This window comes from Panthera leo, chromosome D1, assembly GCF_018350215.1.
Source record: "Panthera leo isolate Ple1 chromosome D1, P.leo_Ple1_pat1.1, whole genome shotgun sequence".
In the NCBI taxonomy this organism is placed as follows: Eukaryota; Metazoa; Chordata; class Mammalia; order Carnivora; family Felidae; genus Panthera; species Panthera leo.
Window position 1 is genome coordinate 1,879,255 of NC_056688.1, and position 13,392 is coordinate 1,892,646.

Genomic DNA, 13,392 nt, shown 5'->3' on the forward strand with positions numbered 1-13,392 from the left:
ATGCCGTTCCTTCCTCCTGTATAACGTGTTTCACCAACATATGTTCCACACTGTGTAAGAAGACTTACTGTCCTAGTTTTCCCTCTTGGAGTATAAATAGGAATTGGGAGAGGAGAACATTTTTCTCTCACGTAGAGGAATAGTAATCATCCCTATTCTATTGACTATACTTTCAGTGAAAGAATTGAGTGGTCCCGGAGTGTGGAGGCAGGAAATAATTTTGTTTTTTTCTTTTTGCCCTCAAATCTTAATATGTTTTTTCCTTATTTGCTGACCAGTGTGTAACAATAATATGCTAGTGCCTATTACTATCTGATTGAGAAGGGCTCAGGGTGAAGACGGAGATTTTCTTGGAGGGCTAGATGATGTCACACTGGGTCGGTTGTGATTCTGTGGATTAATTTAAAAAAAAAATGAATGATGGCAGTCTTCTCTCAATCTGTTGGAAAAGATGAGTTAATGGATGTACTTTCCTCTATTTTTCCCCAGCATAGACAATTTTTAAATTTTTGGTGCAACTTACGCTTTTCTGTTAGTAAAAATTCACACGTAATAGGACAGATTAATGGGTAGTGACAAATGATAATTGAACGTGACATTGTATACTTTCAGATGTTGAGACCCATATACCTACGTGCGCACACACACACATACACATACACACACACGCAATGTAGGTGTACTTCTTCCTTCAGTACAATTGTTTGTAGCAGTTTTTGTACAAATGTTTTATGTTGTTGGTACACAAACAGATTCTAGATGGTAATGTTGTACCAGGAGTAGGAGATGTGAAATGAGTTTTATTTTTTTCCATGTCCTTAGAGAGCTGCATTGTAAGCCGTCTTATAGGGAAATTAAGAAAATTCTGTGACCTGGTTAGTATTTGTCTATTTTTTTGTATTATTTCTGTTTTTATTCGTTAGGAATGGGATACGTTTACAGGTGTGGTTGTTGGAGACATGTTGCGGAAAGCTGTAAGTAAAAAAAACTTATGTCACTCTTAGGGAAAATAGTTCTAGCTTTGCCTTCATGAAATACTGTTTGCTCCAGAAGAATTTTAAAATACTGTTGAAATTATATTTTAATTAGAGGAATATGTCCTTGCCTCTACTACCTTACTATGAAGGGTAGTCTATACAAAGACATATATTCTTATGAGAATAATACTAATTAAATACTAAGAAACCATATTAGTTTCTTAGTGTATATGTTTTATTCCAAGAACACTTTTATAATCCTAAGAAAATAGAATTTTGTATTAAAACAAGGAAAATTCTCATACAATTGGAAGTGTAAAAAAATTTTTTTTTTAATTCTTGATCACTTCATGCAAGTTTAGCTTCTTCTCTACTAATTTTCTATTTGAACATGTCAGGGGATAATATTTGTCTCCAAATTAACATACCCGAAGTGTAATGCAAAATCTAGATTATGTCTAAAATGCAAGACACTGTTAAAAATAATGTAAATTTATGGCAGTTTTTTATTAAATGCCCTTAAGTTTTCTAAAAGATTATGTACCATGAGAATGTGTACAAAATTTATGTAAATGGTTATCTGTACCTTGTTATATGGAATTTTATAATGGTGACTTGTAAAATAAGTTACAATAATGTATAGAACAAGTTTTTCAAAATAGCGTTCATAAAATTAGCTAGTCAATTGTTAATTTTTCTAAGTCTGAATGTTACCACATATACCAACAAAAACAACTGCTCTTACCGAAGGACTCTCAGCAGCGAATCCGCGAGCAGCTCCCGTCGTGGATAGACCAGGAGAGGAGCTGGGCCGTAGCAACACTAAAGGTATGTCACGTGTATGCTGGGGGTTCGAGAACTCTTTCCCTGCTGAGTTATTTCTGTTTATATTTTTATGTGCTCTCTACCCATACTCAGTGTCGATATTTCTGTGAATCTGCCGTAAAATCCCTGGGCCAGAGGATATCAGAGAATTATTCTGTTCTGATTAGTCCTTTAATCCTTAGTTAAATCATCCACTCAGCACTCACACGTTTGGTGTGTCCATTGTACAGGGTCCTGTGCTGCGTACCCACAGGGAGCATGAAGAGGAGTAAACTGAAGACCCCCTAATATGGTACATGGAGGTCTTATTTATAAAGTAATTAGGGATTGGTCATGAGATGCAGTATGATGCTTAAACGAGTTTCGAATACAAACTGTTTCTCTTGCTTTTATGCATCTTTGAAATCTCTGTCACCCTCAGCTCTTCTCCATTCTTGCCATCACTCGTAGTTGTGACTCCCACCACTCACCTGGGCTTCTCTGTGGAGCCCCCCCTTCTGCTCTCATGCCTCTCTATTTTATTATACCCTTTCAGTTTTAAAGTGTAGTTACGATACAGTGCATGCGGTGTTTCACACCTCTTAACGGTTTCTTGTCACCCACAGGGCAGAGTCCACAGTCATTTGCATAAAGGATAAGATGCTCCATGATCCGCTCCCTGCCCACCTCCTCAGTTTTATTTCCAGTCCATCCTCTCACTGTTTCCTGCACTTACTGGTCCTGTTACTCCCTCTGCCTGGAATGCCCTCTGACCTTTTTTACCCGTAAAACGTCTATTTAACATTTTAGGACGTACCTAAAGTACTACTTTCTATGTGACTTTTTGCCTCATTTCTTCCTTCTGTCTTTTCTCGTAGTGTGTATCTTGAATGTTGCCGTATCGTAGCACCTGTCATACTGATTCAGACGATTTGGTGTGTCTGCCTCTTCTCCTAGGTTGTAAGTCCGTGGAGATTAGGATCCAGGCCTTATTACACTTTCTGTCCCCAGCGTTCAGGCCAAACTTGACTCCTGCCTTCCTTTGATTATTCAGCTTGCGCCCACTATGTGCCAAATGCGTAGTTTCTGTTACACACTTTCTTTGGTTGAACAAAGTGAGGTTACGAGTAGACAAACTGATGACGAAAGAGGTGAGGTAAATTTTGCATTGTTCATGTAGTTCCCTGGGTTAGATGTTTATTAAGTGTGCATGAACTACTGACTGAGAACGAAGGGCATGGATGTCTGAAGGTCTTGGATGGGGTGCTGGGGCGGCTCCGTCACTTCTGTGTCTGACTCTTGATTTTGGCTCAGGTCATGATCTTGAGGTTTCTTGAGTTTGAGCCCTGCGTCAGGCTCTGCACAGATAGCACGGAGCCTGCTTGGGAGTCTCTGTCTCTGCTCATGCTCTCAAAATAATTAAATATAAAATAAAAGAGAAGTCTTGGTTCCTTCTTCCCGGGACTTTGACGACACAATTATAATAGAATGCAAAAAAAGAAAAATAGTGACAATGTTTTTATTCTTTTTATGAATACAATTTATTGTCAAATTGGCTTCCATATGACACCCAGTGCTCATCCCAACAGATGCCCTCCTCAGTGCCCATCACCCATTTTCTTCTCCACCCCCCGCCCAATCAACCCTCAGTCTCTTCTCTGTATTTAAGAGTCTCTTATGGTTTACCTCCCTCCCTCTCTGTTTGTAACTATTTTTTTCCCTTCTCCTCCCCCATGTTCATCTGTTGAGCTTCTCAAGATCCACATGAGTGAAAACATGATATCTGTTCTTCTCTGACTGATTTATTTCACTCACCATAAAACCTTCCACTTCCATCCACGTTGCTGCAAATGGTGAAAAATAGAGACAATTTAAAGGGAATTATAGATTATTGAGCAGGATTTCTGAACTATCACATGAACTCCTAACGGAAAAAAATAATAATTGGCATGGTACAGATAATATTATCACATTTGGGGGAAAAAAATCTTACATTTTTAAACTAAAAATTGTAGTGATGTTTCTTGCTTTTCTTTTTTTAACCCACTCATTTCTGTTTAAATAAAGGAATCCAAAACTTTTAGGAAAGTAACTTTCATATTCAGAGAAGGTTATAGTACACATTAATGTTTTATTATCATTTTAGTTTACAAAACACTTAAAAAATTTTAATGTTTATTTATTTTTGAGACAGAGTATAAGCAGGGGAGGGGCAGAGAGAGAGAGACACACACACAGAATCTGAAGCAGGCTCCAGGCTCTGAGCTGTCAGCACAGAGCCCGATGCAGGGCTTGAACCCATGAACTGTAAGATCATGGGTTTTAGCTGAAGTCAGGTGCTTTAACTGAGCTGAAGTCGGACGCTAAACCAACTGAGCCACCCAGGCACCGCATTTACAAAACGTTTTAAGTGGATTATCTCATTTATTTTTTTAAGTTTTTATTTAAATTCCAGTTAGTTAACATAGAGCATAATCTTGTTTTCAGGTGTACATGAATTAGCTTATGAGTTATGAGTATCTTATGAGTATGACTTATGTGAGTCAACATGAATTATGCGATTATCATACCAACCCTGAGAGACGGGTATTATTAAATTCTTTTTACAGATGAGAAATGAGAACCACTAGTAGCGAGTTCAGTGAAGGAACCTAAGGTTTCTTTTTAATCTCACACATCTATTGGAGGGCGTGTTACGTGCCAAACATCATATTAAATACTGTACACACATTATCTCATGTTATCATCACAGCAGCCTAGACGAGAGGAAAGCAAGGTGTGGAGAGGCTAACGGTTTACCCAAGACAGACAGGCAGACAGACAGGTGGGAAGTTTGCACTATGATTTCCATCAAGGCATTCACCTGACACTGTAGTCGATGCCTGAATTTTCCAACTGCAGTGTTTCTTTGTCTCTGTCTCCCCCCACTTCCCATCCTTCGTCCTCCATCCCTCCCGCTTCTCTATTCCGGAGTGGGAAGTGGGGGCCAAGTATGCGGGCGAGCCGAAGAAACAGCAGCTCGGAAGCCCACATCCCGACAGTCCCTATGTTGTTTACGCAGCCTCAGTGGTATTTTGTGGGGAACGAAAGAAAGACTGCTCTCAAAGTATATGCATGCGTTGCTCTTCCTTCTTTCCTTCCCTGCTCTTCGCAACCCTTGTAAGGTCTCAGTGGCACATGGTGCCAACAGTTAGAATAGTTTGCATTTATTGGGGACTCGCTGTTGAAAGCATTATGAAGAATTTGAAAACAGATCCCCTCGGTAGATATTTTCAACATCCTCACAATCCTGTCCTCGTTTAACAGATGAGCAAAGTAGACACAGAGCAGTGCAATCACTTGCTTATGGTCACTTAGAAAGTAGAGTCAGGATTTGAAGTTGGGCTCCTTGATGCAGAGTCTGGGCTTTTCACCGCCATTCTTTCTTGCCTTTCCTTCATAAATATTTGTTGAATAAAGTAAATGGATTCTGCTTTATTATCACTAACTGTTTCATTAATCATTTATTTAGCGTCCGTACTGGTGAGCATAGTGCCAGTGTAGTGACAAATACATGTTGCGTAACACATAGAGACGGTACTTGGTGAACCTACACAGTGGAGAGTAGGACAAATACTTGTGCTGTGGTGGCACCGAACCAGAGCTCCACCCCGGGTGATGTGAAGCCAGAGGGCTTCCTAACTGCAGTGTAGCCGGCTCTAATTCCTGGCCAAATCCATAACGATTATAGAATGTGTAGCCTAAATTGGTAGCGGTAGGCCCTTACACACTAATTGCAACTAAATTTAATGGACCGCCATCAAGTGTTGTCCTAATAGGTTTAGATCACTTATTAAAAATAATTAAATTGCAATGTATTTAATTTTATGCTGTATAAATTTAATTTTAGTTAACTTAAATGATGAAATTTGGGCACTATCGTGGGTTAATTACATATGAATACGACTCTTTGGATGAAACATCCTTAAGTACTTGGTTTATGTTTATTTTATGTGACATTCTAGCCCTGCAGATACAGATCTTCCCAATTTGCCATTATTTTCCATAAAAATTCTCCATCTCTACAGATTTACATTTCTGTTCTTGTAGCCCACTGTTGATAATTGGAAGAGAGCTTGCCAGGGGTGGGGATGGGCAAAGTGGGTGAAGGGGAGAAGGAGGTACAGGCTTCCAGTTGTGGAATGAATACGTCACGGGAATAGAAGGCACAGCAGAGGGAATGTGGTCAGTGGTATTGTAATAGCGCTGTATGGTGACAGACGGTTGTTATACTTGTGAACGTGGCATAGTTTATACATGCTGAATCACTGTGTTGTCTCTCTGAAAGTAACGTGATATTGTGTGTCAACTGTACTAAAAAAAAAAAAAAAAATTTTTTTTTTTAATGGACAAAGGACCTGAATAGACATTTTTCTAAAGAAGACACACAAATGGCCGACAGGTATATAAAAAGGTGTTCAATGTCATTAGTCATTAGGGAAATGCAAATAAAAACCACAATGAGGTATTATTAATTCATGACTATTAGGATGGCTATAACTGGAAAGACAAGAGATAACCAGCAATGGCCGGGTTGTGGAGGAAAGGGAAACCGTGCACTGTTGGTGAGAATAGAAAATGGTGCAGCCATTATGAAACACAGTGTGGAGATTCCTCAAAAAAATTAAAAATAGAACTACCATGTGATCTAGCACTGCTACTTCTGGGTGTAAATCCAAAGGAAAGGAAATAGGTGTCTGAGATATCTGTACTCCCATGTTTATTGCAGCATTATTTAGAGCAACCAACATATACAGTAAAATCTTGGTTTGTTAGCATAATTTGTTCTGGAAACTTGCTTGTAATCCAGAGCGCTTGTATATCCAAGCGAACTTCAAGGACCATTGGCTCAGTTGTGACATTGGGCATCACATACTACTCATATTGCAAGACATCGCTCATTTATCAAGTTAAAATTTATTAGAAAAGTTTCCTCATCTTGTGGAACACTGACAGAACAAGTTCCTCGCACACCAAGGTTTTAGTGTGTTGTAACAACCTACATGTCTATCAGTGGATGAACGGATAAAGAGAATGTGATCTATCCCTCTGTAATAGAATATTATTCATCCATAAAAACGTGAACTAAGTAAAGCTGAGAGGAGAATGGAGGCTGCCATTCCACAGAATGGAGCTGGGGGTTGTGTGAAATGGGGAGAGAAGTTGGACACTGGGTACAAATGTTTGACTATAAGGTGAGTAAGTTCTAGAGAATCTAATGTAACATGGTGGCTCTATGGAACAGTACCATATTGTATACTTTAAGTTTACTAAGAGTGGATTTTGAGTGTTCTTATTACAAAAAATGGTAACTTTTGAGTTAATGTGAATTTGTTTCATTGTGGTAATTATTGCAGTGTAAATAAATGCTTATCAGAGCACTCAAATAGGTACTATTTCGTCAATTATACCACAAAGAAGGCTGAAAAAGATTAAAAACAAAGTTTGGAAGAGAGAATACTATTTGAGGTAGAAGGAAATGAATATGTTGAAGAACATCCCTGAGAGATGATAATTGTTTAAGGAGAATATTGAACGCTCAGTAGAAATTTATGAGGACTTTTGTGTAGACATTAATAAGTAGAAATTTAGAACATCTAGAGGCAAAGGAAGCAACGTGCTCATGAGTGCAGCATAAATGAATGTGGTTTAGAAAAGCCATGTTCTATTCAGGATTTGATGTTGATGTGAAATTCAGCATATTTTTATAATCTCTTGTAGAACTCTGTTGTGGTGCTTAACGTGCCCGTGGACATGTCCGTCAGGACTCAGTAAAAAATGTACTGGTTTTTAACAAAGGATTCCTTTCTCCACAAGGTGGAGATAGATAAGTACAAATGTTTTTATGTCAAGAAAAGATTTGTTAACTTGCAGATATTGAGCTGATACTACTTTGGAAATGTCGAATTTTATCTAATTCTGGATTGGATAAGTCTAACCATACTGTTTTTTTTTAATGTTTACTTAGTTTTGAGAGAGAGAGAGAGAGAGAGAAAGACGGAGCGTGAGCGAGGGAGGGGCAGAGAGAAAGGGAGACGCAGCATCTGGAGCAGGCTCCAGGCTCCGAGCTGTCAGCACAGAGCCCAATGTGGGGCTCGAACGCACGAACTGTGAGATCATGACCTGAGCTGAAGTCAGACGCCTAACCGACTGAGCCACCCCGGCGGCCCTAATCATACTATTTCTGATCTAGAAATAATTAGATAAGCCAATATAAAGGGGAAAACAACTGATAAGCATCTATCAATAATTAGTTTCCATTTGCCTTTTTAGTAATACATATATATACACACAGACTCACATTTGCTTGTAGCTCACCGTGTAGGGTTATTTTTGTGTTGTAGATTGCTCTCCCCAGTCTTTATCAGACCCTCTGCTTTGAAGATGAAGCGCTGTGGCGTACTTACTATCACACTTCAATGTGTGAGCAAGAGTTTCCGTCTATTCTTGCAAAGAAAGTTTCCTTATTTCAGCAGGTAAGTTCTCTAAATGCATAAAAATATCTGATACTTCTCTTGTCGTCCAGAAGCCACTTAAATGAAAGTTCTGCCTTTGGATGTCATGTGATGTTAACGTGGGGAAGGGCTTTCTGCTTTTGCCGTGTGCCCAGACAGTGCAGTCACTGGCAGGCATGCCTGGGTGTCTCCGTGTGCTGTAGCCCAAAGGGTGATTTTGCAGGAGAGAGAGAGTCTCACAGGAAGACATTAAATTAGAGTGTGCGGCTTCTTCTCTCATTTCCCGGGTTCTGTCTGTGGGAAACACTGCCTCGTGAGGCCCAGGCCCTCCTCTCCCGTTTTGTATCAAACGGAGCACTGAACTTACTGGAGGGTTCTGGTCTTTGGGGTAGGCCAGGGCTTAGAGCTGGCGGTCTCTCTGGGAAGGGGTGTCCCTGGTCACCAGGCTGCTGGTGCTGGTGTCTTCTTGTATCTCCTTGGTCGGTGCTCCTGTACCAAGTGTGGCTTGAGATGAAAGGAAAGGAAGCTAGGAAGCATGTTTCTTGAAAACTTAAACACCTGGGTATATACATGTTTGCGCATGAAAACAGTGATTTGAAAATTTTAGACAAGATTTCTGGGCCTCTGCTCTATGATCATCAAAAGTGCCTTTATACCCTCGTTGGCAGCTGCCACGTGGCCACTCCCTGGATACTGAAGACATAGCTGACCCTGTGACGATGACATGCTCGTGTTGACTTCTGATGATAAATTTGAAGAAATAAATGGACTTTTAGTTAATATTTTCCTTATTAAAAATATGTCTTTGTATATACTTACTGTGACTGTGTAAGTAAATATTGTGCCACATTGATCAGTGCTGCCATGTTAGTAAATACGTGTTTCATTAACTAACATTATTGTTTAAACCTATTGTGTGAACTGTATTGTTTAAAACTACCCTGCACTTTCTTTGAAGGTTCTCGTGGTGCAGGCGCTCAGACCAGACAGACTGCAAAGTGCCATGGGCATGTTTGCCTGCAAAGCTCTGGGTAAGTGCGGGACTCTTCTGGAACTTGAGCACTGACCTGAATTATTTTGTTAATTTACATTTTATTTTATGTTAACCTTAGTTTAGAATATTAGAGGGTCTTACCCTTCATTCTGCTTATCTTACCGCCTCTACTGGATTAAAGAAAAATGGGTGTTGGATGTAACTGTACTTAATGTATTCACTTTGATGCATAGTTGACAGCTTGCATTTAGTTAAGGTGTTTGAAATTTAAAAACTTTTTTCTTGTGAACGCCCTTTAGACATTTATACATTTGTTCTTGATTAGGACTTTTAAGCAGGGAATCAAATGTTTGATTTAGACAAAATAAAACAAGTAAATGACCGTAGTCTGGGGTTCGGGGGGAAGTCTTCAAAATGAGTTATTTTTGCTGTAAAAAAACGAAGAGTGTGTGCGTCTTTCAGATTACAAACTATGCAGTCCATTATTTACATCTTTAATGTAGTCTTAGAGGATTAAAAGGTAGAGTTCATTTGTAAGTAAGTTCTATAGACTGTATTTTGATTTGCTCAGGAAAACGTGGAGAAGCCATTTTAAGGCCCGTATTTTAGCGAAAGGAGCCCCTTCCGAGAATAGCGGTCTTCATCCCGAAGCAGGTGGAAAGTAGAAGATCGGGCCTAGGTAACCAAGTGTCCTGGCGTTGTCGCTAGAAGTTCTCCATCGGCCCCCAACATCTTACTCATGTATGACACTGTGTGTTCCAGCTGTGTGTGTTCCAGTCCCGCGAGCCTAACATGACTTAGCGACATCGTCTTCGGGAGCTGGGGGCAATACACCGGGTTTTGCACGCTTGTCGCTGGCAAGTTCCCGTGCCGGCGACCGTCGTCTTGTCCCTGAGGACTGACGCGGGGCTTGCGCACTCGGGCAGCGGTCACTGGCGACACCGAGAGCCGCTGTGTGACTGAGAGCAGACACGGACGGTCACGTCACATGCCGGGAGGTGACCCAGTCGTCAGCGCTGCGGGCGGACTCCGCCTCCAGCGACAGGGGTGCAGGGGAGTCGGGTGTGCACGGGGAGGTGTGGCCGTGTGTCCCGGGTGGGCGGTGCTTCCCGTATTTACTTCTTGCCGGGACACCCGCGTGCGGCAGGAGCCCCGCCCCCAGGGCCCGCCCCTGTGGTGACCCGCCTCCACTCATGATCCAGGACCTGCGAGGACAGCCTCGAGCCTCTTCCTGGGGGATGTGCCGGCACAGGCTGTCTATGCCCCCTGCCCCGCCCCCTCCGCCAGCACGTGTACGTGTACGTGAGCTTGCGCACACGGCGTGAGGCCCCCGGCGGACGGGTCACGTGGCAGGCTGCGGGCGGGAACACGGAGTTGCGAGGGCGCGCGCTGGGCCTCGCGTCCCTTCAGCGCGGACGGCGTCCCTTCAGCGCGCACGGCGCGTGGAGCGCTCGCCGCCCGCGCTGTGGTCGCTGCGCTCTGGCAGGATGCTCGGCCCCGTGACTACTGGTTGTGAGCGACACACGCCCATCCCAGGCGCCTGGCAGTGAGGAAGGGGGACCCGCGGCGGGGGAAGGGCAGGACTCTCCCTTCTCCGCTTCTGTCTGTCCCCTCCTGTGTCTGTGCGTCCCTGTGCCCCGCGCAGCTTGTGGAGCCCCGTTCGTCCCTGCCTGTGTGTTCCGTGCACGGGGCCGGGCCTCCTGGCCTCCGTCTGAAATGTCCCGCCGTGCCCCCCTCAGAGTCCCGGGGATGCCTCCCCGAAAGAAGTCCTGGCAGGGGGGGTGGGGTGAGGGGGTGTCCCACGGGCAGTAGGCGCCCGTCAGGTGCTGTGGCCGATGCCCCTAGCTAGGGACTTTGCTCGCTGACACACGGATGTGCACAGGACAGCTTGACGGTGACTCGTGCACCGGTTACGGACGCGTGGCGTTGACTCTGGAAAACGTGTTGGGACAAAGGTGTGAGCGTCCTGGTGCAAAGCACCCGCTCACTTCCTGTTGTAACTGAGGCCTTTAGCCGTGGCCCACGGCAGACGCTCCGGAGGGAATGGCCTCACGGCAGGGGCCGGTGGACGGACCAGCTCGCAGCGGCAGGTGTGAGAAACCAGCAGGTTTTCTGGGCTCCATCTCTCGGGTTTGCTGTGAATTAACTCACTTGGTGCCATTGCTGCCAACCGAGTGCACAGTCTCAGCGCCTCTCCCCTCAGCTCCCGTCAGCGCTGCGGCTGTGCCGTCAGAACATACACCGAGCGCGGTCGCTGCTCGCCCCTCTACTGCCGTCTACCCGCTTTAAGCCACTGTCGCGTGAGCAGGGCTGCTGTTTTTGAGGCTGCTCTTCTGCCCATGCCCAGTTCATTCTCGGCATGGCAGCCAGAGTGCCTGGATGACAAGGGTCCTCCGTCCGTCGTCCCCTGATGAGTCGCTCCTTTCCTGAGTCCTCACAGTGTTCTCCTACCACTCCCACCCTCGTTCAGCCCCTTCCAGCCGTGACCGTCGTCCCTTTTCCTGTTCTCCTGCAGCCCCCAGTGCGTTTCTGCAGTCTCAGGGCCTTTGCATTTGCTGTTCCTTCTTCCAAGGGAGCTCTCCCCCTCCCCCGGTGTCTTCCCCACTTCTCTGCTCAAATGGCATTTTTCCAGCGAAGGTTTCCCTCAGGGCTCTGTCTAAAATCCCGTATTCACACTCTTCTATCTTGTTTTTTTTCCGTAACTATTAGTACTCTCTGACATTCTGTTATTAATGTGTTTATTAATTGTTCTCCAACTAGAGTACAAGCCACATGAGGGCACACATTGATTTTATGGTTGTGTTCCTCTGCCTTAGCTTCTGAGCACAGAGGCTATAAATGTATGTTCCATCAGTGGCTCTCTTCTTACTCAGTCTCCCTACTTTAGCTCTTGCTTCCTTTCCAGTCCATTCTTTTCATAAAGCTATGTAACCTTTAAAAAGTTCAAACCAAATTATCTCTCTTTTTGCATAAAATCTCCAAAATCTTCTCAGAACACTTAGAATAAAATCCAGCTTCCTTACATAAGCTTATAAGACTCTGCTTCTCTGACCTCATCTTACATTGTTCATGCTTCCCCCTTTGCCTAAGTGGGCAGAATAGCCTCAGGACCTTTGCACCGTCTGTTTGCGGCATTTTCTCCTTTTTTTTTTTTTTTTTTTATTCTTAATCCTTTCTTGGAGACTTTATTTAGTACAGGGATATCTTCCAATGTCCTGAATAATAGTTCCGAGTTCTCCAGTAGTAAAGATTACTATTCTCTTGAATACCTTTTAAGAAAAAATGTTATTTTTTAAAAATTCTGTTACGGTTTACATACAGTGTTCCCAGGGTACAATTTGGTGATTCAGCACTTTCATTGATCACTTCTTGTGATGAGCTCCAGGTATTGGATGGATGCACCTTTTTTTTTTTTTTTTTTTTTTTAAATGCATGGCTCCTTTGTGTCATTCAGATGTTAACTTACAATATTGCCTTTCCAGAGAGATCTCTCTGGGCCATCTGATTGGTACCAACACATCAGCCTGTTTTAATTCTCTTTGTGGGACTCAACATTGTCTAATATATTTCTGGCTTATCTATATATTTATTGTATGTTTCTATAACTTGATGTGAGTTTAAGTAAAACGAGGCACTTTTCGGAGCAGTTGGTAAGAGTCCGTTCTTTCCTCCATCCCCCAGTCCTTGTACCACGTCGCAGCAGATCTTTCCTGCTGACTTTGTAGTGTGACCTCGTGCCCATTCTTTGGAACACTTCGTGGCGGTGCTATTTCACCTCCAGATTAAATGGTATTTAAGGCTTAACAGCATTAACTAAAAACCTCCTGGTGTTCACATATTCAAATGCTTTGTAAGTTTAATATACTTCTAAAACCATATTCTGCCTATTTTTAAGCAAAAGTTATATAAACTGGTATATGGGTAGATGACTTTGTATTTGGTCAAATGGTTTTATTAATAGAGTTTTCATATAAAATTGGGGTTTTTATTGTGTGAATAAGTTTTAAAAATTCAAATTGCTAGAGAATGACAAGCACTTATCTTTCTAATGAAATTCTAAAGATTTGATTTCAAATGTAATTTTTCAAGCATCATTCATACGGAAAGATTTTTATTAAGTTTT

At 42.7% G+C, this 13,392-nt stretch overlaps 1 protein-coding gene across 4 annotated transcripts in view; it reads left to right on the forward strand.

Moving 5' to 3' along the window:
* DYNC2H1 (dynein cytoplasmic 2 heavy chain 1) overlaps positions 1-13,392 on the forward strand; it is a 342,439-nt gene that overhangs the window by 167,798 nt on the left and 161,249 nt on the right. For 3 of the 4 annotated variants that reach the window (XR_006193953.1, XM_042906646.1, XM_042906647.1), the window contains exons 72-75: positions 924-974; positions 1,728-1,805; positions 8,165-8,296; positions 9,234-9,306. Coding sequence is in view for 2 of the 4 variants with exons in the window: in XM_042906646.1 (XP_042762580.1) it covers positions 924-974; positions 1,728-1,805; positions 8,165-8,296; positions 9,234-9,306 (334 nt within the window). In the remaining 2 variants the exon portion in view is untranslated. Of the gene's footprint in view, positions 1-923; positions 975-1,727; positions 1,806-8,164; positions 8,297-9,233; positions 9,307-9,840; positions 9,949-13,392 lie in introns of all 4 variants that reach the window. The other variant, XR_006193954.1, reaches the window with a different exon arrangement.